Raw genomic sequence first — 21,789 nt, 5'->3', positions numbered from 1 at the left:
TCCGGTCCACGGCGTCATCCTTACTTGTGGGATATTCTCTTCCCCAACAGGAAATGGCAAAGAGCCCAGCAAAGCTGGTCACATGATCCCTCCTAGGCTCCGCCTACCCCAGTCATTCGACCGACGTTAAGGAGGAATATTTGCATAGGAGAAACCATATGGTACCGTGGTGACTGTAGTTAAAGAAAATAAAATATCAGACCTGATTAAAAAAACCAGGGCGGGCCGTGGACCGGACACACCGTTGGAGAAAGAAATTTATCAGGTAAACATAAATTCTGTTTTCTCCAACATAGGTGTGTCCGGTCCACGGCGTCATCCTTACTTGTGGGAACCAATACCAAAGCTTTAGGACACGGATGAAGGGAGGGAGCAAATCAGGTCACCTAAATGGAAGGCACCACGGCTTGCAAAACCTTTCTCCCAAAAATAGCCTCAGAAGAAGCAAAAGTATCAAACTTGTAAAATTTGGTAAAAGTGTGCAGTGAAGACCAAGTCGCTGCCCTACATATCTGATCAACAGAAGCCTCGTTCTTGAAGGCCCATGTGGAAGCCACAGCCCTAGTGGAATGAGCTGTGATTCTTTCGGGAGGCTGCCGTCCGGCAGTCTCGTAAGCCAATCTGATGATGCTTTTAATCCAAAAAGAGAGAGAAGTAGAAGTTGCTTTTTGACCTCTCCTTTTACCTGAATAAACAACAAACAAGGAAGATGTTTGTCTAAAATCCTTTGTAGCATCTAAATAGAATTTTAGAGCGCGAACAACATCCAAATTGTGCAACAAACGTTCCTTCTTTGAAACTGGTTTTGGACACAGAGAAGGTACGATAATCTCCTGGTTAATGTTTTTGTTAGAAACAACTTTTGGAAGAAAACCAGGTTTAGTACGTAAAACCACCTTATCTACATGGAACACCAGATAAGGAGGAGAACACTGCAGAGCAGATAATTCTGAGACTCTTCTAGCAGAAGAAATCGCAACTAAAAACAAAACTTTCCAAGATAATAACTTAATATCAACGGAATGTAAGGGTTCAAACGGAACCCCCTGAAGAACTGAAAGAACTAAATTGAGACTCCAAGGAGGAGTCAAAGGTTTGTAAACAGGCTTGATTCTAACCAGAGCCTGAACAAAGGCTTGAACATCTGGCACAGCTGCCAGCTTTTTGTGAAGTAATACCGACAAGGCAGAAATCTGTCCCTTCAGGGAACTTGCAGATAATCCTTTTTCCAATCCTTCTTGAAGGAAGGATAGAATCCTAGGAATCTTAACCTTGTCCCAAGGGAATCCTTTAGATTCACACCAACAGATATATTTTTTCCAAATTTTGTGGTAAATCTTTCTAGTCACAGGCTTTCTGGCCTGAACAAGAGTATCGATCACAGAATCTGAGAATCCTCGCTGTGATAAAATCAAGCGTTCAATCTCCAAGCAGTCAGCTGGAGTGAAACCAGATTCGGATGTTCGAACGGACCCTGAACAAGAAGGTCTCGTCTCAAAGGTAGCTTCCAAGGTGGAGCCGATGACATATTCACCAGATCTGCGTACCAAGTCCTGCGTGGCCACGCAGGAGCTATCAAGATCACCGACGCCCTCTCCTGCTTGATCCTGGCTATCAGCCTGGGGATGAGAGGAAATGGCGGGAACACATAAGCTAGTTTGAAGGTCCAAGGTGCTACTAGTGCATCCACTAGAGCCGCCTTGGGATCCCTGGATCTGGCCCCGTAGCAAGGAACTTTGAAGTTCTGACGAGAGGCCATCAGATCCATGTCTGGAATGCCCCACAGGTGAGTGACTTGGGCAAAGATTTCCGGATGGAGTTCCCACTCCCCCGGATGCAATGTCTGCCGACTCAGAAAATCCGCCTCCCAATTTTCCACTCCTGGGATGTGGATAGCAGACAGGTGGCAGGAGTGAGACTCCGCCCAAAGAATAATTTTGGTTACTTCTTCCATCGCTAGGGAACTCCTTGTTCCCCCCTGATGGTTGATGTACGCAACAGTCGTCATGTTGTCTGATTGAAACCGTATGAACCTGGTCCTCGCAAGCTGGGGCCAGGCCTGGAGCGCATTGAATATCGCTCTCAGTTCCAGAATATTTATCGGTAGAAGAGATTCTTCCCGAGACCAAAGACCCTGAGCTTTCAGGGATCCCCAGACCGCGCCCCAGCCTATCAGACTGGCGTCGGTCGTGACAATGACCCACTCTGGTCTGTGGAACATCATCCCTTGAGACAGATTGTCCAGGGACAGCCACCAACGGAGTGAGTCTCTGGTCCTCTGATTTACTTGTATCTTCGGAGACAAGTCTGTATAGTCCCCATTCCACTGACTGAGCATGCACAGTTGTAATGGTCTTAGATGAATGCGCGCAAAAGGAACTATGTCCATCGCCGCCACCATCAACCCGATCACTTCCATGCACTGAGCTATGGAAGGAAGAGGAACGGAATGAAGTATCCGACAAGAGTCCAGAAGCTTTGTTTTTCTGGCCTCTGTTAGAAAGATCCTCATTTCTAAGGAGTCTATAATTGTTCCCAAGAAGGGAGCCCTTGTTGACGGGGATAGAGAACTCTTTTCCACGTTCACTTTCCAGCCGTGAGATCTGAGAAAGGCCAGGACAATGTCCGTGTGAGCCTTTGCTTGAGGAAGGGACGACGCTTGAATCAGAATGTCGTCCAGGTAAGGTACTACTGCAATGCCCCTTGGTCTTAGCACCGCTAGAAGGGACCCTAGTACCTTTGTGAAAATCCTTGGAGCAGTGGCTAATCCGAAAGGAAGCGCCACGAACTGGTAATGTTTGTCCAGGAATGCAAACCTTAGGAACCGATGATGTTCCTTGTGGATAGGAATATGTAGATACGCATCCTTTAAATCCACCGTGGTCATAAATTGACCTTCCTGGATGGAAGGAAGGATAGTTCGAATGGTTTCCATCTTGAACGATGGGACCTTGAGAAATTTGTTTAAGATCTTGAGATCTAGGATTGGTCTGAACGTTCCCTCTTTTTTGGGAACTATGAACAGATTGGAGTAGAACCCCATCCCTTGTTCTCTTAATGGAACAGGATGAATCACTCCCATTTTTAACAGGTCTTCTACACAATGTAAGAACGCCTGTCTTTTTATGTGGTCTGAAGACAACTGCGACTTGTGGAACCTCCCCCTTGGGGGAAGTCCCTTGAATTCCAGAAGATAACCCTGGGAGACTATTTCTAGCGCCCAAGGATCCAGAACATCTCTTGCCCAAGCCTGAGCGAAGAGAGAGAGTCTGCCCCCCACCAGATCCGGTCCCGGATCGGGGGCCAATATTTCATGCTGTCTTGGTAGCAGTGGCAGGTTTCTTGGCCTGCTTTCCCTTGTTCCAGCCTTGCATTGGTCTCCAAGCTGGCTTGGCCTGAGAAGTATTACCCTCTTGCTTAGAGGACGTAGCACCTTGGGCTGGTCCGTTTTTACGAAAGGGACGAAAATTAGGTCTATTTTTTGCCTTGAAGGGCCGATCCTGAGGAAGGGCGTGGCCCTTACCCCCAGTGATATCAGAGATAATCTCTTTCAAGTCAGGACCAAACAGCGTTTTCCCCTTGAAAGGAATGTTTAGTAGCTTGTTCTTGGAAGACGCATCAGCCGACCAAGATTTCAACCAAAGCGCTCTGCGCGCCACAATAGCAAACCCAGAGTTCTTAGCCGCTAACTTAGCCAATTGCAAAGAGGCGTCTAGAGTGAAAGAATTAGCCAATTTGAGAGCATTGATTCTGTCCATAATCTCCTCATAAGGAGGAGAGTCACTATCGAGCACCTTAAGCAGTTCATCAAACCAGAAATATGCGGCTGTAGTGACAGGGACAATGCATGAAATGGGTTGTAGAAGGTAACCCTGCTGAACAAACATCTTTTTAAGCAAACCTTCTAATTTTTTATCCATAGGATCTTTGAAAGCACAACTATCCTCTATGGGAATAGTGGTGCGTTTGTTTAAAGTAGAAACCGCTCCCTCGACCTTGGGGACTGACTGCCATAAGTCCTTTCTGGGGTCGACCATAGGAAACAATTTTTTAAATATGGGGGGAGGGACGAAAGGAATACCGGGCCTTTCCCATTCTTTATTAACAATGTCCGCCACCCGCTTGGGTATAGGAAAAGCTTCTGGGAGCCCCGGCACCTCTAGGAACTTGTCCATTTTACATAGTTTCTCTGGGATGACTAAATTTTCACAATCATCCAGAGTGGATAATACCTCCTTAAGCAAAATGCGGAGATGTTCCAATTTAAATTTAAATGTAATCACATCAGATTCAGCCTGCTGAGAAATGTTCCCTAAATCAGTAATTTCTCCCTCAGACAAAACCTCCCTGGCCCCCTCAGATTGGGTTAGGGGCCCTTCAGAGATATTAATATCAGCGTCGTCATGCTCTTCAGTAACTAAAACAGAGCAGCCACGCTTACGCTGACAAGGGTTCATTTTGGCTAAAATGTTTTTGACAGAATTATCCATTACAGCCGTTAATTGTTGCATAGTAAGGAGTATTGGCGCGCTAGATGTACTAGGGGCCTCCTGAGTGGGCAAGACTCGTGTAGACGAAGGAGGGAATGATGCAGTACCATGCTTACTCCCCTCACTTGAGGAATCATCTTGGGCATCATTGTCATTATCACATAAATCACATTTATTTAAATGAATAGGAATTCTGGCTTCCCCACATTCAGAACACAGTCTATCTGGTAGTTCAGACATGTTAAACAGGCATAAACTTGATCAGAAAGTACAAAAAACGTTTTAAAATAAAACCGTTACTGTCACTTTAAATTTTAAACTGAACACACTTTATTACTGCAATTGCGAAAAAACATGAAGGAATTGTTCAAAATTCACCAAATTTTCACCACAGCGTCTTAAAGCCTTGAAAATATTGCACACCAATTTTGGAAGCTTTAACCCTTAAAATAACGGAACCGGAGCCGTTTTAAGCTTTAAACCCCTTTACAGTCCCTGGTATCTGCTTTGCTGAGACCCAACCAAACCCAAAGGGGAATACGATACCAAATGACGCCTTCAGAAGTCTTTTATAAGTATCAGAGCTCCTCTCACATGCGACTGCATGCCATGCCTCTCAAAAACAAGTGCGCAACACCGGCGCGAAAATGAGACTCTGCCTATGCTTTGGGAAAGCCCCTAAAGAATAAGGTGTCTAAAACAGTGCCTGCCGATATTATTAAATCAAAATACCCAGAATAAATGATTCCTCAAGGCTAAATAAGTGTTAATATCAATCGATTTAGCCCAAAAAAAGTCTACAGTTTAAGTAAGCCCTTGTGAAGCCCTTATTTACAATCGTAATAAACATGGCTTACCGGATCCCATAGGGAAAATGACAGCTTCCAGCATTACATCGTCTTGTTAGAATGTGTCATACCTCAAGCAGCAAGAGACTGCAAACTGTTCCCCCAACTGAAGTTAATTGCTCTCAACAGTCCTGTGTGGAACAGCCATGGATTTTAGTTACGGTTGCTAAAATCATTTTCCTCATACAAACAGAATTCTTCATCTCTTTTCTGTTTCTGAGTAAATAGTACGTACCAGCACTATTTGAAAATAACAAACTCTTGATTGAATAATGAAAAACTACAGTTAAACACTAAAAAACTCTAAGCCATCTCCGTGGAGATGTTGCCTGTACAACGGCAAAGAGAATGACTGGGGTAGGCGGAGCCTAGGAGGGATCATGTGACCAGCTTTGCTGGGCTCTTTGCCATTTCCTGTTGGGGAAGAGAATATCCCACAAGTAAGGATGACGCCGTGGACCGGACACACCTATGTTGGAGAAATCCTCATTTCTAAGGAGTCTATTATAGTTCCCAAGAAGGGAACCCTCGTTGACGGAGATAGAGAACTCTTTTCCACGTTCACTTTCCATCCGTGAGATCTGAGAAAGGCCAGGACAATGTCCGTGTGAGCCTTTACTTGAGGAAGGGACGACGCTCGAATCAGAATGTCGTCCAAGTAAGGTACTACAGCAATGCCCCTTGGTCTTAGCACCGCCAGAAGGGACCCTAGTACCTATGAGAAAATCCTAGGAGCAGTGGCTAATCCGAAAGAAAATGCCACGAACTGGAAATGCTTGTCCAGGAATGCAAACCTTAGGAACCGATGATGTTCCTTGTGGATAGGAATATGTAGATACGCATCCTTGAAATCCACCTTGGTCATGAATTGACCTTCCTGGATGGAAGGAAGAAGTGTTCGAATGGTTTCCATCTTGAATGATGGAACCTTGAGAAACTTGTTCAAGATCTTGAGATCTAAGATTGGTCTGAACGTTCCCTCTTTTTTGGGAACTATGAACAGATTGGAGTAGAACCCCATCCCTTGTTCTCCTAATGGAACAGGATGAATCACTCCCATTTGTAGCAGGTCTTCTACCCAATGTAAGAATGCCTGTCTTCTTATGTGGTCTGAAGACAACTGAGACCTGTGGAACCTCCCCCTTGGAGGAAGCCCCTTGAACTCCAGAGAATAACCTTGGGAGACTATTTCTAGCGCCCAAGGATCCAGAACATCTCTTGCCCAAGCCTGAGCGAAGAGAGAGAGTCTGCCCCCCCACCAGATCCGGTCCCGGATCGGGGGCCCGCATTTCATGCTGTCTTGGTAGCAGTGGCAGGTTTCCTGGCCTGCTTTCCTTTGTTCCAGCCTTGCATAGGTCTCCAGGCTGGATTGGCTTGAGAAGTATTACCTTCCTGCTTAGAGGACGTAGCCCTTGGGGCTGATCCGTTTCTGCGAAAGGGACGAAACTTAGGTTTATTTTTGGTCTTGAAAAGACCTATCCTGAGGAAGGGCGTGGCCCTTGCCCCCAGTGATATCAGAGATAATCTCTTTCAAGTCAGGGCCAAAGAGTGTTTTCCCCTTGAAAGGAATGTCAAGCAATTTGTTCTTGGAAGACGCATCCGCTGCCCAAGATTTTAACCAAAGCGCTCTGCGCCACAATAGCAAACCCAGAATTTTTTCGCCGCTAACCTAGCCAATTGCAAGGTGGCGTCTAGGGTGAAAGAATTAGCCAATTTAAGAGCACGAATTCTGTCCATAATCTCCTCATAAGAAGAAGAATTACTAATAATCGCCTTTCCTAGCTCATCAAACTAGAAACACGCGGCTGCAGTGACAGGGACAATGCATGCAATTGGTTGTAGAAGGGAACCTTGCTGAACAAACATCTTTAGCAGACCTTCTAATTTTTTATCCATAGGATCTTGGAAAGCACAACTATCTTCTATGGGTATAGTGGCGCGCTTGTGTAGAGTAGAAACCGCCCCCTCGACCTTGGGGACTGTCTGCCATCAGTCCTTTCTGGGGTCGACTATAGGAAAACAATTTTATAAATATGGGGGGAGGTACTAAAGGTATACCGGGCCTGTCCCATTCTTTACTAACAATGTACGCCACCCGCTTGGATATAGGAAAAGCTTCGGGGGGCCCCGGGGCCTCTAAGAACTTTTCCATTTTACATAGTGGTTCTGGAATGACCAGATAATCACAATCATCCAAATTGGATAACACCTCCTTAAGCAGAGCGCGGAGATGTTCCAACTTAAATTTAAAAGTAATCACATCAGGTTCAGCTTGTTGAGAAATGTTTCCTGAATCTGAAATTTCTCCCTCAGACAAAACCTCCCTGGCCCCCTCAGACTGGTGTAGGGGCCCTTCAGAAACCATATCATCAGCGTTCTCATGCTCTACAGAATTTACTAAAACAGAGCAGTCGCGCTTTCGCTGATAAGTGGGCATATTGGCTAAAATGTTTTTGATAGAATTATCCATTACAGCCGTTAAATGTTGCATAGTAAGGAGTATTGGCGCACTAGATGTACTAGGGGCCTCCTGTATGGGCAAGACTGGTGTAGACGAAGGAGGGGATGATGCAGTACCATGCTTACTCCCCTCACTTGAGGAATCATCTTGGGCATCATTTTTACTAAATTTTTTTATGACATAAAATACATATAGTTAAATGAGAAGGAACCTTGGTTTCCCCACAGTCAGAACACAATCTATCTGGTAGTTCAGACATGTTAAACAGGCATAAACTTGATAACAAAGCACAAAAAACGTTTTAAAATAAAACCGTTACTGTCACTTTAAATTTTAAACTAAACACACTTTATTACTGCAATTGCGAAAAAGTATGAAGGAATTGTTCAAAATTCACCAAAATTTCACCACAGTGTCTTAAAGCCTTAAAAGTATTGCACACCAAATTTGGAAGCTTTAACCCTTAAAATAACAGAACCGGAGCCGTTTTTATATTTAACCCCTTTACAGTCCCTGGAATCTGCTTTGCTGAGACCCAACCAAGCCCAAAGGGGAATACGATACCAAATGATGCCTTCAGAAAGACTTTTCTATGTATCAGAGCTCCACACACATGCAGCTGCATGCCATGCTGTCCTCAAAAACAAGTGCGCCATACCGGCGCGAAAATGAGGCTCTGACTATGATTAGGGAAAGCCCCTAAAGAATAAGGTGTCTAAAACAGTGCCTGCCGATATAATCATATCAAAATACCCAGAATAAATGATTCCTCAAGGCTAAATATGTGTTAATAATGAATCGATTTAGCCCAGAAAAAGTCTACAGTCTTAATAAGCCCTTGTGAAGCCCTTATTTACTATCTTAATAAACATGGCTTACCGGATCCCATAGGGAAAATGACAGCTTCCAGCATTACATCGTCTTGTTAGAATGTGTCATACCTCAAGCAGTAAGAGACTGCACACTGTTCCCCCAACTGAAGTTAATTGCTCTCAACAGTCCTGTGTGGAACAGCCATGGATTTTAGTTACGGTGCTAAAATCATTTTCCTCATACAAACAGAAATCTTCATCTCTTTTCTGTTTCTGAGTAAATAGTACATACCAGCACTATTTTAAAATAACAAACTCTTGATTGAATAATAAAAACTACAGTTAAACACTAAAAAACTCTAAGCCATCTCCGTGGAGATGTTGCCTGTACAACGGCAAAGAGAATGACTGGGGTAGGCGGAGCCTAGGAGGGATCATGTGACCAGCTTTGCTGGGCTCTTTGCCATTTCCTGTTGGGGAAGAGAATATCCCACAAGTAAGGATGACGCCGTGGACCGGACACACCTATGTTGGAGAAATAGCCACCATATTTTTGATACATGTCAATGGCATAAGTGGAGTAAAAACTTGCTTGCACTTTATATAATTTAATACAGCCGTTACCATTCCTCAAGCATTTTTACACTCCCTAGAGCAGCTGACATCACTAGGTCTATTTCAGCACTTTGACTTTGTATATTGGCATAAAGAAGTACAGGGACAGTATTTGATCTGTGTGTAAAACGTATTACGTTTAAGGTGCAATACATCCAATTCTTTTACTCTGTATACTGCTCTTATATCTGGATCATAGCAAAACACAAAGCTGAGTGGAAAATAGGGACAAAGGCAGAAAAAAAAAAAAAAAAAAGTATTTTTTAACACATTTAAGGCGCTTTTTCTCTTTTTAATATGACATTTGTTTGGGACTACAATGACCCTTTAAGCAATCAGCAATATTAAGATTTACATATGACTAAAAAAGTATTACCAGTTACTTTGACAGTGTGGTCCTTTGTATATTTCACACGTTGATGGGCTTCAACACAGGTTTCACACAGCCACTCTGTGCACTCAACGCAGTAACTATTTGCAACAGCATTGTCCTCGCAGCTTGTGCATCTCTAAGATAGAAAATGTGTTACTAATGTAATATGAAACTGGATATCCGATTCTCTAAATAAAAAAAAAGGTTGAATTTGTAGCCGATAAGAAGAAAAAAAAAAAAAAAAAAAAAACGCAAATAAAAGCAACCAGCAAACATGGTTTCAGACATTCTAATATTAGAATAAACTTAATGTGATGAAGTTTAGAAGATGAGCAATAGCAAGAATCTTGGAATATCTTACAAACTGTGTACACGGTTAAAGTGATAATACTAGTGTTTAACACTAAGATTTAAATGTGTTACAAATAAAGGGGACTTTGAGTCATGAAGATTGACATTTCACGCTAAACGTTCTTTATTTGCAGCGAGTTTATGCCGAGCGCCCCCAGACTTCCATGGCAAAACGCTATTTTTCAATGAGTTGTCGACCTTAGCCATGCGTGCAAATCGGTATTATGCTACTGACTAAAATGAATCTTTCATGTAATTAGCAAGAGTCCATGAGCTAGTGACGTATGGGATATACATTCCTACCAGGAGGGGCAAAGTTTCCCAAACCTCAAAATGCCTATAAATACACCCCTCACCACACCCACAAATCAGTTTTTACAAACTTTGCCTCCTATGGAGGTGGTGAAGTAAGTTTGTGCTAGATTCTACGTTGATATGCGCTCCGCAGCAGGTTGGAGCCCGGTTTTCCTCTCAGCGTGCAGTTAATGTCAGAGGGATGTGAGGAGTGTATTGCCTATTTGAATGCAGTGATCTCCTTCTACGGGGTCTATTTCATAGGTTCTCTTATCGGTCGTAGAGATTCATCTCTTACCTCCCTTTTCAGATCGACAATATACTCATATATACCATTTCCTCTACTGATTCTCGTTTCAGTACTGGTTTGGCTTTCTACTACATGTAGATGAGTGTCCTGGGGTAAGTAAGTCTTATTTTCTGTGACACTATAAGCTATGGTTGGGCACTTTTTTATAAAGTTCTAAATATATGTATTCAAACATTTATTTGCCTTGACTCAGGATGTTCAACGTTCCTTATTTCAGACAGTCAGTTTCATATTTGGGATAATGCATATGAATAAATCATTTTTTTCTTGCCTTAAAAATTTGACTTTTCCCTGTGGGCTGTAAGGCTCGCGGGGGCTGAAAATGCTTTATTTATTGCATCATTCTTGGCGCAGACTTTTGGCGCAAATTTTTTTTTCTGTTTCCGGCGTCATACGTGTCGCCGGAAGTTGCGTCATTTTTGAAGTTTTTTGCGCCAAAGGTGTCGGCGTTCCGGATGTGGCGTCATTTTTGGTGCCAAAAGCATTTAGGCGCCAAATGTGGGCGTCTTTTGGCGCTAAAAAAATATGGGCGTCATTGTCTCCACATTATTAAAGTCTCTTTATTTTGTGCTTCTGGTTGATAGAAGCTTGTTCACTGGCATTTTTTCCCATTCCAGAAACTGTCATTTAAGGAATTTGTTCAATTTTGCTTTATATGTTTTTTTCTATTACATATTGCAAGATGTCCCACGTTGAAGCTGAGTCAGAAGATACTTCTGGAAAATCGCTGCCTGGTGCTGGAGCTACCAAAGCTAAGTGTATCTGCTGTAAACTTTTGGTATCTGTTCCTCCAGCTGTTTGTACTGTTTGTCATGACAAACTTGCTAATGCAGATAATATTTCCTTTAGTACTGTTACATTACCTGTTGCTGTTCCGTCAACATCTAATACTCAGAGTGTTCCTGATAACATAAGAGATTTTGTTTCTAAATCCATTAAGAAGGCTATGTCTGTTATTCCTCCTTCTAGTAAACTTAAAAAGTCTTTTAAAACTTCTCATTTTTCAGATGAATTTTTAAATGAACATCATCATTCTGATACTGATATTGGTTCCTCTGATTCAGAGGATTCTGTCTCAGAGGTTGATGCTGATAAATCTTCATATTTATTTAAAATGGAATTTATTCGTTCTTTACTTAAAGAAGTACTAATTGCATTAGAAATTGAGGATTCTAGTCCTCTTGATACTAAATCTAAACGTTTAGATAAGGTTTTTAAATCTCCTGTAGTTATTCCAGAAGTGTTTCCTGTCCCTGGTGCTATTTCTGAAGTAATTTACAGGGAATGGAATAATTTGGGTAATTCTTTTACTCCTTCTAAACGTTTTAAGCAATTATATCCTGTGCCATCTGACAGATTAGAATTTTGGGACAAAATCCCTAAGGTTGATGGGGCTGTCTCTACTCTTGCTAAGCGTACTACTAGTCCTACGGCAGATGGTACTTCCTTTAAGGATCCTTTAGATAGGAAAATTGAATGCTTTCTAAGAAAAGCTTACTTGTGTTCAGGTAATCTTCTTAGACCTGCTATATCTTTAGCGGATGTTGCTGCAGCTTCAACTTTTTGGTTAGAAGCTTTAGCGCAACAAGTAACAGATCATAATTCTCATAGCATTATTATTCTTCTACAACATGCTAATAATTTTATTTGTGATGCCATCTTTGATATCATTAGAGTTGATGTCAGGTATATGTCTCTAGCTATTTTAGCTAGAAGAGCTTTATGGCTTAAAACTTGGAATGCTGATATGTCTTCTAACTCTACTCTGCTTTCCCTTTCTTTCCAGGGTAATAAATTATTTGGTTCTCAGTTGGATTCTATTATCTCAACTGTTACTGGAGGGAAAGGAACTTTTTTACCACAGGATAAAAAATCTAAGGGTAAATTTAGGTCTATTAATCGTTTTCGTTCCTTTCGTCACAACAAGGAACAAAAGCCTGATCCTTCATCCTCAGGAGCGGTATCAGTTTGGAAACCATCTCCAGTCTGGAATAAATCCAAGCCTTTTAGAAAACCAAAGCCAGCTCCCAAGTCCACATGAAGGTGCGGCCCTCATTCCAGCTCAGCTGGTAGGGGGCAGATTACGTTTTTTCAAAGAAATTTGGTTCAATTCCGTTCACAATCTCTGGATTCAGAACATTGTTTTAGAAGGGTACAGAATTGGCTTCAAGATAAGGCCTCCTGCAAAGAGATTTTTTCTTTCCCGTGTCCCAGTAAACCTAGCGAAGGCTCAAGCATTTCTGAAATGTGTTTCAGATCTAGAGTTGGCTGGAGTAATTATGCCAGTTCCAGTTCTGGAACAGGGGCTGGGGTTTTATTCAAATCTCTTCATTGTACCAAAGAAGGAGAATTCCTTCAGACCAGTTCTGGATCTAAAAATATTGAATCGTTATGTAAGGATACCAACATTCAAAATGGTAACTGTAAGGACTATCCTGCCTTTTGTTCAGCAAGAGCATTATATGTCCACAATAGATTTACAGGATGCATATCTGCATATTCCGATTCATCCAGATCACTATCAGTTCCTGAGATTCTCTTTCCTAGACAAGCATTACCAGTTTGTGGCTCTACCGTTTGGCCTAGCTACAGCTCCAAGAATTTTTACAAAGGTTCTCGGTGCCCTTCTGTCTGTAATCAGAGAACAGGGTATTGTGGTATTTCCTTATTTGGACGATATCTTGGTACTTGCTCAGTCTTCACATTTAGCAGAATCTCATACGAATAGACTTGTGTTTCTTCAAGATCATGGTTGGAGGATCAATTTACCAAAAAGTTCATTGATTCCTCAGACAAGGGTAACCTTTAGGTTTCCAGATAGATTCAGTGTCCATGACTCTGTCTTTGACAGACAAGAGACATCTAAAGTTGATATCAGCTTGTCGAAACCTTCAGTCACAATCATTCCCTTCGGTAGCTTTATGCATGGAAATTCTAGGTCTTATGACTGCAGCATCGGACGCAATCCCCTTTGCTCGTTTTCACATGCGACCTCTTCAGCTCTGTATGCTGAACCAGTGGTGCAGGGATTATACAAAGATATCTCAATTAATATCTTTAACACCGATTGTACGACACTCTCTGATGTGGTGGACAGATCACCATCGTTTAGTTCAGGGGGCTTCTTTTGTTCTTCCGACCTGGACTGTAATTTCAACAGATGCAAGTCTGACAGGTTGGGGAGCTGTTTGGGGGTCTGACAGCACAAGGGGTTTGGGAATCTCAGGAGGTGAGATTACCGATCAATATTTTGGAACTCCGTGCAATTTTCAGAGCTCTTCGGTCTTGGCCTCTTCTAAATCGTTCATTTGTTTTCTGACAGACAATGTCACAACTGTGGCATACATCAAGGAGGGACTTACAGTCCTCTGGCTATGAAAGAAGTATCTCGAATTCTGGTATGGGCGGAATCCAGCTCCTGTCTAGTTTCTGCGGTTCATATCCCAGGTATAGACAATTGGGAAGCGGATTATCTCAGCCGCCAAACGTTACATCCGGGCGAATGGTCTCTTCACCCAGAGGTATTTCTTCAGATTGTTCAAATGTGGGGTCTTCCAGAAATAGATCTGATGGCTTCCCATCTAAACAAGAAACTTCCCAGGTATCTGTCCAGATCCAGGGATCCTCAAGCGGAAGCAGTGGATGCATTGTCACTTCCTTGGAAGTATCATCCTGCCTATATCTTTCCGCCTCTAGTTCTTCCAAGAGTAATCTCCAAGATTCTGAAGGAATGCACGTTTGTTCTGCTGGTGGCTCCAGCATGGCCTCACAGGTTTTGGTATGCGGATCTTGTCCGGATGGCCTCTTGCCAACCGTGGACTCTTCCGTTAAGACCAGACCTTCTGTCACAAGGTCCTTTTTTCCATCAGGATCTCAAATCCTTAAATTTAAAGGTATGGAGATTGAACGCTTGATTCTTAGTCAAAGAGGTTTCTCTGACTCTGTGATTAATACTATGTTACAGGCTCGTAAATCCGTATCTAGGGAGATATATTATAGAGTCTGGAAGACTTATATTTCTTGGTGTCTTTCTCTTCATTTTTCCTGGCATTCTTTTAGAATTCCGAGAATTTTACAGTTTCTTCAAGATGGTTTGGATAAAGGTTTGTCTGCAAGTTCCTTGAAAGGACAAATCTCTGCTCTGTTCTTTTTCACAGAAAGATTGCTAATCTTCCTGATATTCATTGTTTTGTACAAGCTTTGGTTCGTATAAAACCTGTCATTAAGTCAATTTCTCCTCCTTTGAGTTTGAATTTGGTTCTGGGGGCTCTTCAAGCTCCTCCGTTTGAACCTATGCATTCATTGGACATTAAATTACTTTCTTGGAAAGTTTTGTTCCTTTTGGCCATCTCTTCTGCCAGAAGATTTTGAGTTATCTGCTCTTTCTTGTGAGTCTCCTTTTCTGATTTTTAATCAGGATAAGGCGGTGTTGCGAACTTCTTTTAAATTTTTACCTAAGGTTGTGAATTCTAACATTAGTAGAGAAATTGTGGTTCCTTCATTATGTCCTAATCCTACGAATTCTAAGGAGAAATCATTGCATTCTTTGGATGTAGTTAGAGCTTTGAAATATTATGTTGAAGCTACTAAGAATTTCCGAAAGACTTCTAGTCTATTTGTTATCTTTTCCGGTTCTAGGAAAGGTCAGAAGGCTTCTGCCATTTCTTTGGCATCTTGGTTGATATCTTTAATTCATCATGCTTATGTCGAGTCGGGTAAAACTCCGCCTCAAAGGATTACAGCTCATTCTACTAGGTCAGTTTCTACTTCCTGGGCGTTTAGGAATGAGGCTTCGGTTGATCAGATTTGCAAAGCAGCAACTTGGTCTTCTTTGCATACTTTTACTAAATTCTACCATTTTGATGTGTTTTCTTCTTCTGAAGCAGTTTTTGGTAGAAAAGTACTTCAGGCAGCTGTTTCAGTTTGATTCTTCTGCTTATAATTTCAGTTTTTTTCATTATAAGTTTTAAACTTTGTTTGGGTGTGGATTATTTTCAGCGGAATTGTCTGTCTTTATTTTATCCCTCCCTCTCTAGTGACTCTTGCGTGGAAGATCCACATCTTGGGTAGTCATTATCCCATACGTCACTAGCTCATGGACTCTTGCTAATTACATGAAAGAAAACATAATTTATGTAAGAACTTACCTGATAAATTCATTTCTTTCATATTAGCAAGAGTCCATGAGGCCCACCCTTTTTTGTGGTGGTTATGATTTTTTGTATAAAGCACAATTATTCCAATTCCTTATATTTATGCTTTGCACTTTTTTCTTATCACCCCACTTCTTGGCTATTCGTTAAACTGATTTGTGGGTGTAGTGAGGGGTGTATTTATAGGCATTTTGAGGTTTGGGAAACTTTGCCCCTCCTGGTAGGAATGTATATCCCATACGTCACTAGCTCATGGACTCTTGCTAATATGAAAGAAATTAATTTATCAGGTAAGTTCTTACATAAATTATGTTTTTGTTGTTGGCAGCATGAGGTGCTCAGCAAAAACTTGCTGCAAATTAAAGGAACTTTCAGTTGAAGTATAAACTTCATGCTGAAAGTCCCCTTTATTTGTAGTACTGGTAAGTCCTAGCGTAAAACACTTTAATTCAGGTAAGTTTATGAAATGTAGGCACCAGGTGAAGGAATTTTTATTTCAAGTGAACACCGATTTATGCTCATCAACACAAGTTTAATAGTGCAAAAGAAGATATGCTAAGCACAATACAATTAACACTACTACTCGAAATCAAACATTGTAGTTTCAAAGCAACACATTTTAATTACATCTGGCTCCCCCCCATATTTAAAATTGTGGGTTTTCCCAGTGCTAAGAATAGGGCTGCAACAACTAATCGGTAAGATTGATCATAAAAATAGTTGTCAAAGAATCTCATTATCAATTAGGTGGTCAGCGATTAGTTAATTGCACAGCACCAGCTGCTTCAATCTGTTAAGTCCTGCACATGTTATTGTGCAAACATTTTTATTTATTTTTTTCTATCCGATTAAATCGGATTGTCCGATTAATTGGATAGAAAAGAAATTAATAAATTCATTCAATTTTTTTGCACACTCTTAGTTGCAGTAGATCAGATTAAAGCAGCTGGTGCTGTACAATTGACCAACTAATCGCTGACCACCTAATTGTTAATGAGATTTGTTGACAACTATTTTTATGATCAAACTTACCGGTTAGTTGTGCAGCCCTAGCTAAGAATAGAAAGCGCACAATACAAACTTCACAATCCTAAGCCAGCAAATTCTATTCCTAATAGGCCTCAGCAATGGGAGCAGATAAACTACAAGAATACACAGCCAGTAAGATTTTGAAACTTAAAACTAACAAACATGTTTGCAGCAGATTTTTTTTAAATGCAAATACATAAGCCTACAATTGTTGCTTTAGGTGCAATATTTAGACAGGATTCTTCAAACCCCCCACTCTCCGCCAGAGCCTGATACCACATACCTTTGGTACCCTATTTTCAAGATTGGTCTGAAAAATTCTGAATATACAAAAAAATTGACTACAATCAGGAATAAAGTATGCACACATTTTAGTCACTTTGCAAAAAAATTGCATCTAACTTGAGTGTTTTAATAGTCATGACCCAGTAAACAAAGTGTTGCAACCCACTAAAGGATCTGACCCATGGCTTGAAGAAGCCGGCTTTAGAACATCTTTTGAGAGAAAACTGGCTTCCAGCAATATATGAGATGCTGTGAATACCCAGAAAACCTGATTAACGTGTCCCAGGTCCCTTTAAAAGAACAGAATGAAAATAAAAACCTCACCTGGATTGTTTCTGTTACTTGTTGAGCAGAGGAAGTTTCCCTTAGGAAGTAGTTTTCAACTATATCCTTCTGAAAACACTGATGCTTACACACTGGACAATGAACCACAGCTGTTGATAAACATAGAAGTTGATTAGTAAACTATCAATCTTTCATAACATAATTGGTAAAGGAAAGCAGACCATAATTATAAGCCTTGCTGAAATTGATTTTTTCTTGGGCATAAAATATATAGAACTGTGCCTACAACTGATTAAGGGATCTAATTTTGGGCTGAACGTCTTTTTCCCCCCTCAGAGAAAAGGAACATTGAAGTCCATTTATAATATGTACACAGATTTAAAATTTCCGTAATTTTTGAAAACCATGGGAAAAAACTAAATTTATGCTTACCTGATAAATTTTTCATGACAGTGAGTCCACGGATCATCATAATTACTGTTGGGAATATCACTCCTGACCAGCAGGAGGCGGCAAAGAGCACCACAGCAAAACTTAAATACCACTCAGCTTATCACAATCCCCAGTCATTCGACCAAAGGGAAAGGAAGCAATATAAGGTGCAGAGATGCCTGAGGTTTATGGAAAAATAAAACTTGTCTGAAAAATTCAGGGTGGGCCGTGGAAATTTGTCAAGTATAAACTGTTTTCTCTTTTTAATGGCACGGTGAGTCCATGGATCATCATAATTACTGTTGGGAACCAATACCCAAGCCAGAGGACACAGATAAGGGAGGGACAAGACAGTAAAACCTAAACAGAAGGCACCACTGCTTGAAGAACCCGTCTCCCAAAAGAAGCCTCAGCTAAAAGAAAACTATCAAATTTGTAAAAATTAGAAGAAAAAAAAAAAGTGCAAATCTGCTCTACCAAAGCACCATTTTTGAAGGCCCAAGAAACAGCCCTTGTGGAATGAGCTGTGATTTTCACAGGAGACTGCTGTCCAGCAGTCTCATACGTCAAGAGAATAACACTCCTCAACCAAAAAGCCGTACCTTTGACCCTTGCGCTTCCCAGCAAAAACAAAGACTGGCGAAAATACTTAGTCGCCTGCAAATAGTATTTCAACGCACGCACCACATCCAGGTTGTGCAACAAACACTCCTTATGAGAAGAAGCGTTAGGACACAATGAAGGAACAATCTCTTGAATATTCTTATACGAAACCACCTTGGGAAGGAAACCTAAGGCAGTACATATTACTACTTTATCAGAATGAAAAATAAGGAAAGGAGACTCACGCTGAAAGTTTCGAAACTCTTCAAGCCGAAGAAATGGCAACCAAAAACAAAAACTTTCCAGGATAACATCTTAATATCCAAAGAATGCATAGGCTCAAAAACACAGCCTGTTGAACTCCAAGACCCAAAGACTCAGAGGAGTAACAACTTAAACATAGGCCAGATTCTAACCAGGGCCTGACAGACTGAACATCTGGCACATCAGCCAGACACTTGTGCAATAAAAAATTTTAACGCAGAAATTTGACCCTTCAAGGTACTTGCAGATAAACCCTTTTCCAGACCCTCCTGGAGAAAAGACAAAATCCTAGGAATCCTAACTACTCAGAGTAGACTTTGGATTCACACCAATAGATATTTACACCATATCTTATAGTAAATCTTTCTAGTCACAGGCTTACGAGCCTGAATCAGTCTCAATAACCGACTCAGAAAAAAAAATGCTTAGACAATATCAAGCATTCAATCTCCAAGCAGTAAGCTTCAGAGAAACTAGATTTGGATGAAGGGCCCCTGAAGAAGAAAGTCCTTCCTTAATGGAAGACTCCAAGGTGGAAGAGATGACATCACCATATCTGCATACCAAATTCTGCGAGGCCATGCTGGTGCAGTGAGAATCACGACGCCCACTGTCTGATCTGAGCAATGACTCGAAGAAGAGCAAACTGAGGAAACATATGCCAGACAACTTCCAAGGAACTGCTAGAGCATCAGTAAAGCCTGAGGAACCCTTGATGCCATTAAATCCAAATCTGGCTGCACCCATCTGAGAATCAAGCAGGAAAACACCTCCAGATGAAGTTCCCATTCCCCCGGATGAAAAGACTGCCTGCTCAGAAAATCGGCTTCACAATTGTCCCCCCTGGAATTTAGATTGCAGACAGACGCAGTTATGAGCCTCCGCCCACTGCATAATCTTGGCTACCTCTGTTATGGCCAAGGAACTCAGTTCCTTCCTGATTGATGTAAGCCACAGACATAATGTTGTCCGACTGAAACATGATCAACTGGGCTGAAGCTAGCAGAGGCCAGACGAGCAATGAAAATAGCCCTCAGCTCTAGGATGTTATGGGAAGAACAGACTCATCCAGGGTCCATGGACCCTGAGGCTTTAACAAACCCCAGACAGTTCCAACACAGCAGACTAGCATCTGGTCATGATCACCCAGGAAGGTCTACGAAAACAGGTTCCAAGATAGAAGATCCTGAGAACCACCACGGAAGGGAATCTGTCACATGATCTAGAACAATCCTTGGAGACAGACCCGCATAATCCCCGTTCCATTGTCTGAGCATGTATAACTGCAGGGGTCTGAGATGGAACTGAGCAAACTGAAGGATGTCTATGACTGAGACCATCAGACTTATAGCCTCCATAAGCCGAAGAGAAGACTGAAAAGCAAGACACAAATTGAAGATTTGTTCTTGCTTCTGTCAGAAAAATGTAGCCGGAATCAAGGAACTTTCCTAAATTCACCTTCCAATCGTGGGAGCACAGAAAAGACAACTCCGTGTGAGAGTTTGCTTGTTGAAAAGATGGGGCCTGAACTAGAATGTCGTCCAGATAAGGCGCCACTGCAACACCCCGCAACCAGAGCACCGCCAACAATGCTCCTAGAACCTTTGAGAAAACCATGGGAGCTGTTGCAAGACCGAATGGAAGAGCCACAAACTGAAAGTGTCTGTATAGGAAAGCAAATCTCAGAAACTTGTGATGGTTCCTGTAGATGGGAATATGCAGATACGCATCCTTCAGATCTGTTGTCATGAATTGACCCTCCTGAACCAAATGAAGAATGGAACTGAGTTTCCATCTTGATAGACCTAACTGAGAAACTTGTTTACACTCTTGAGATCTAAAATAGGTCTGAAAGTTTCCTTTTGGGGGACAATGAATAGATTGGAATAGAATCCAAGACCCTGCTCCTGAACAGGAACAATCACTCCCATGTCAGAAAGATCTTAAACACAACATAAGAGCGCCTCTTTATCTGGTCTACAGATAACCTGTAGAGAAGAAACCTGCCCCTGGGAGACAAAAAAAAATAAAATAAATACTCTAGTCTGTATCCCTGGAACACCATATCTACCGCCCAGGGATCCAGAACATCCCAAACCAAAAGCTTGAGGAAAGAGGGGAGAAAAAAAAAAAAAAAAAAAAAGTCTGCCCCCACAAGATCCATTCCTGGATCGGGGAAAGACCCTTCATGCCGACGAGTCAGCAACAGGCTGCTTAGATTGCTTCCCCTTGCTCCAGGACAGATTGGACTTCCAAGAAGGCTTAGACTGTTCCTGCTTGGAGGAGGAAGACTTACCAGAGAAGTTATGAAAGGAACGAAAATTACTCTGACAACCCTTCTGTTCATTTCTCTTATCCTGAGGGAGAGAATGCCCCCTCCCTCCCGTAATATCAGAAATAATCCCAGCCAAAACGTGGCCCAAACAAAGTTTTACCCTTGTAAGGAATGGACAAAAGCTTAGATTTAGAGGACTCATCCGCAGACCAGGACTTCAACCATAAGGCTCTGTGCGCCAGAACAGCAAAGCCAGAAATCTTCGCTCCTAAATTTGACCTGCAAAGAAGCATCCGCAAAAAGGAATTGGCCAACTTCAGAGCCTTGATTCTATCCTGCTGAAGAGAATTAGACAACGCATCAAACCAATATGCTGCCGCACTGGTAACGGTAGCAATACACATAGCAGGCTGCCCTTGGAACCCCTGGTGAACATACACCCTTTCAAGCAAAGCCTCCAACTTCTTATCCATAGGATCCTTAAAAGAACTATCTTCAATAGGAATAGTGGTTCTATTAGCCAAGGTGGAAATTGCTCCCTCCACCATGGGAACCATCTGCCAAGATTCCTTGATAGAATCAATAGGAAACATTTTCCTAAAAAATGAAGGGGGAAAAGGAATCCCAGGCTTCTCCTACTCCCGGGCAATAATCTCTGAAACACAATCAGGAACAGGATAAACCTCCACAGAAGGAATGTCAAAAAACTTAGACGCAACTATGACCACGTCATATGTTGCATCAGTCAAAGGTAGCCAAAACCTCCTTGAGTAACAAACGGAGGTGCTCAATCAAGCCTGAAGGAAACCACCTCAGAATCAGAGGAAGGAATTACACGGTCAGTCTGAAATTTCACTCAGACCTATGGGAAGAAACATTTGGCATAACTGCAACAGAGTTAGAAACCTT

General features: G+C 41.8%; 1 protein-coding gene across 1 annotated transcript in view; it reads right to left on the bottom strand.

The window, feature by feature from the left end:
* The window catches only part of TRIM28 (tripartite motif containing 28), a 253,485-nt gene that overhangs the window by 198,872 nt on the left and 32,824 nt on the right, over positions 1 to 21,789 (bottom strand). The window contains exons 2-3 of the mRNA XM_053691009.1: positions 17,346 to 17,455; positions 9,603 to 9,735 (exon numbers count right to left, since the gene is read on the bottom strand). Of these exons, the coding sequence (XP_053546984.1) occupies positions 9,603 to 9,735; positions 17,346 to 17,455 (243 nt within the window). The remainder of the gene's footprint in view (positions 1 to 9,602; positions 9,736 to 17,345; positions 17,456 to 21,789) is intronic.

This window comes from Bombina bombina, chromosome 8, assembly GCF_027579735.1.
Source record: "Bombina bombina isolate aBomBom1 chromosome 8, aBomBom1.pri, whole genome shotgun sequence".
Classification (NCBI taxonomy): Eukaryota; Metazoa; Chordata; class Amphibia; order Anura; family Bombinatoridae; genus Bombina; species Bombina bombina.
Note: the sequence above shows the minus strand (reverse complement) of the source record. Positions and strands in the feature narration are given on the sequence as shown.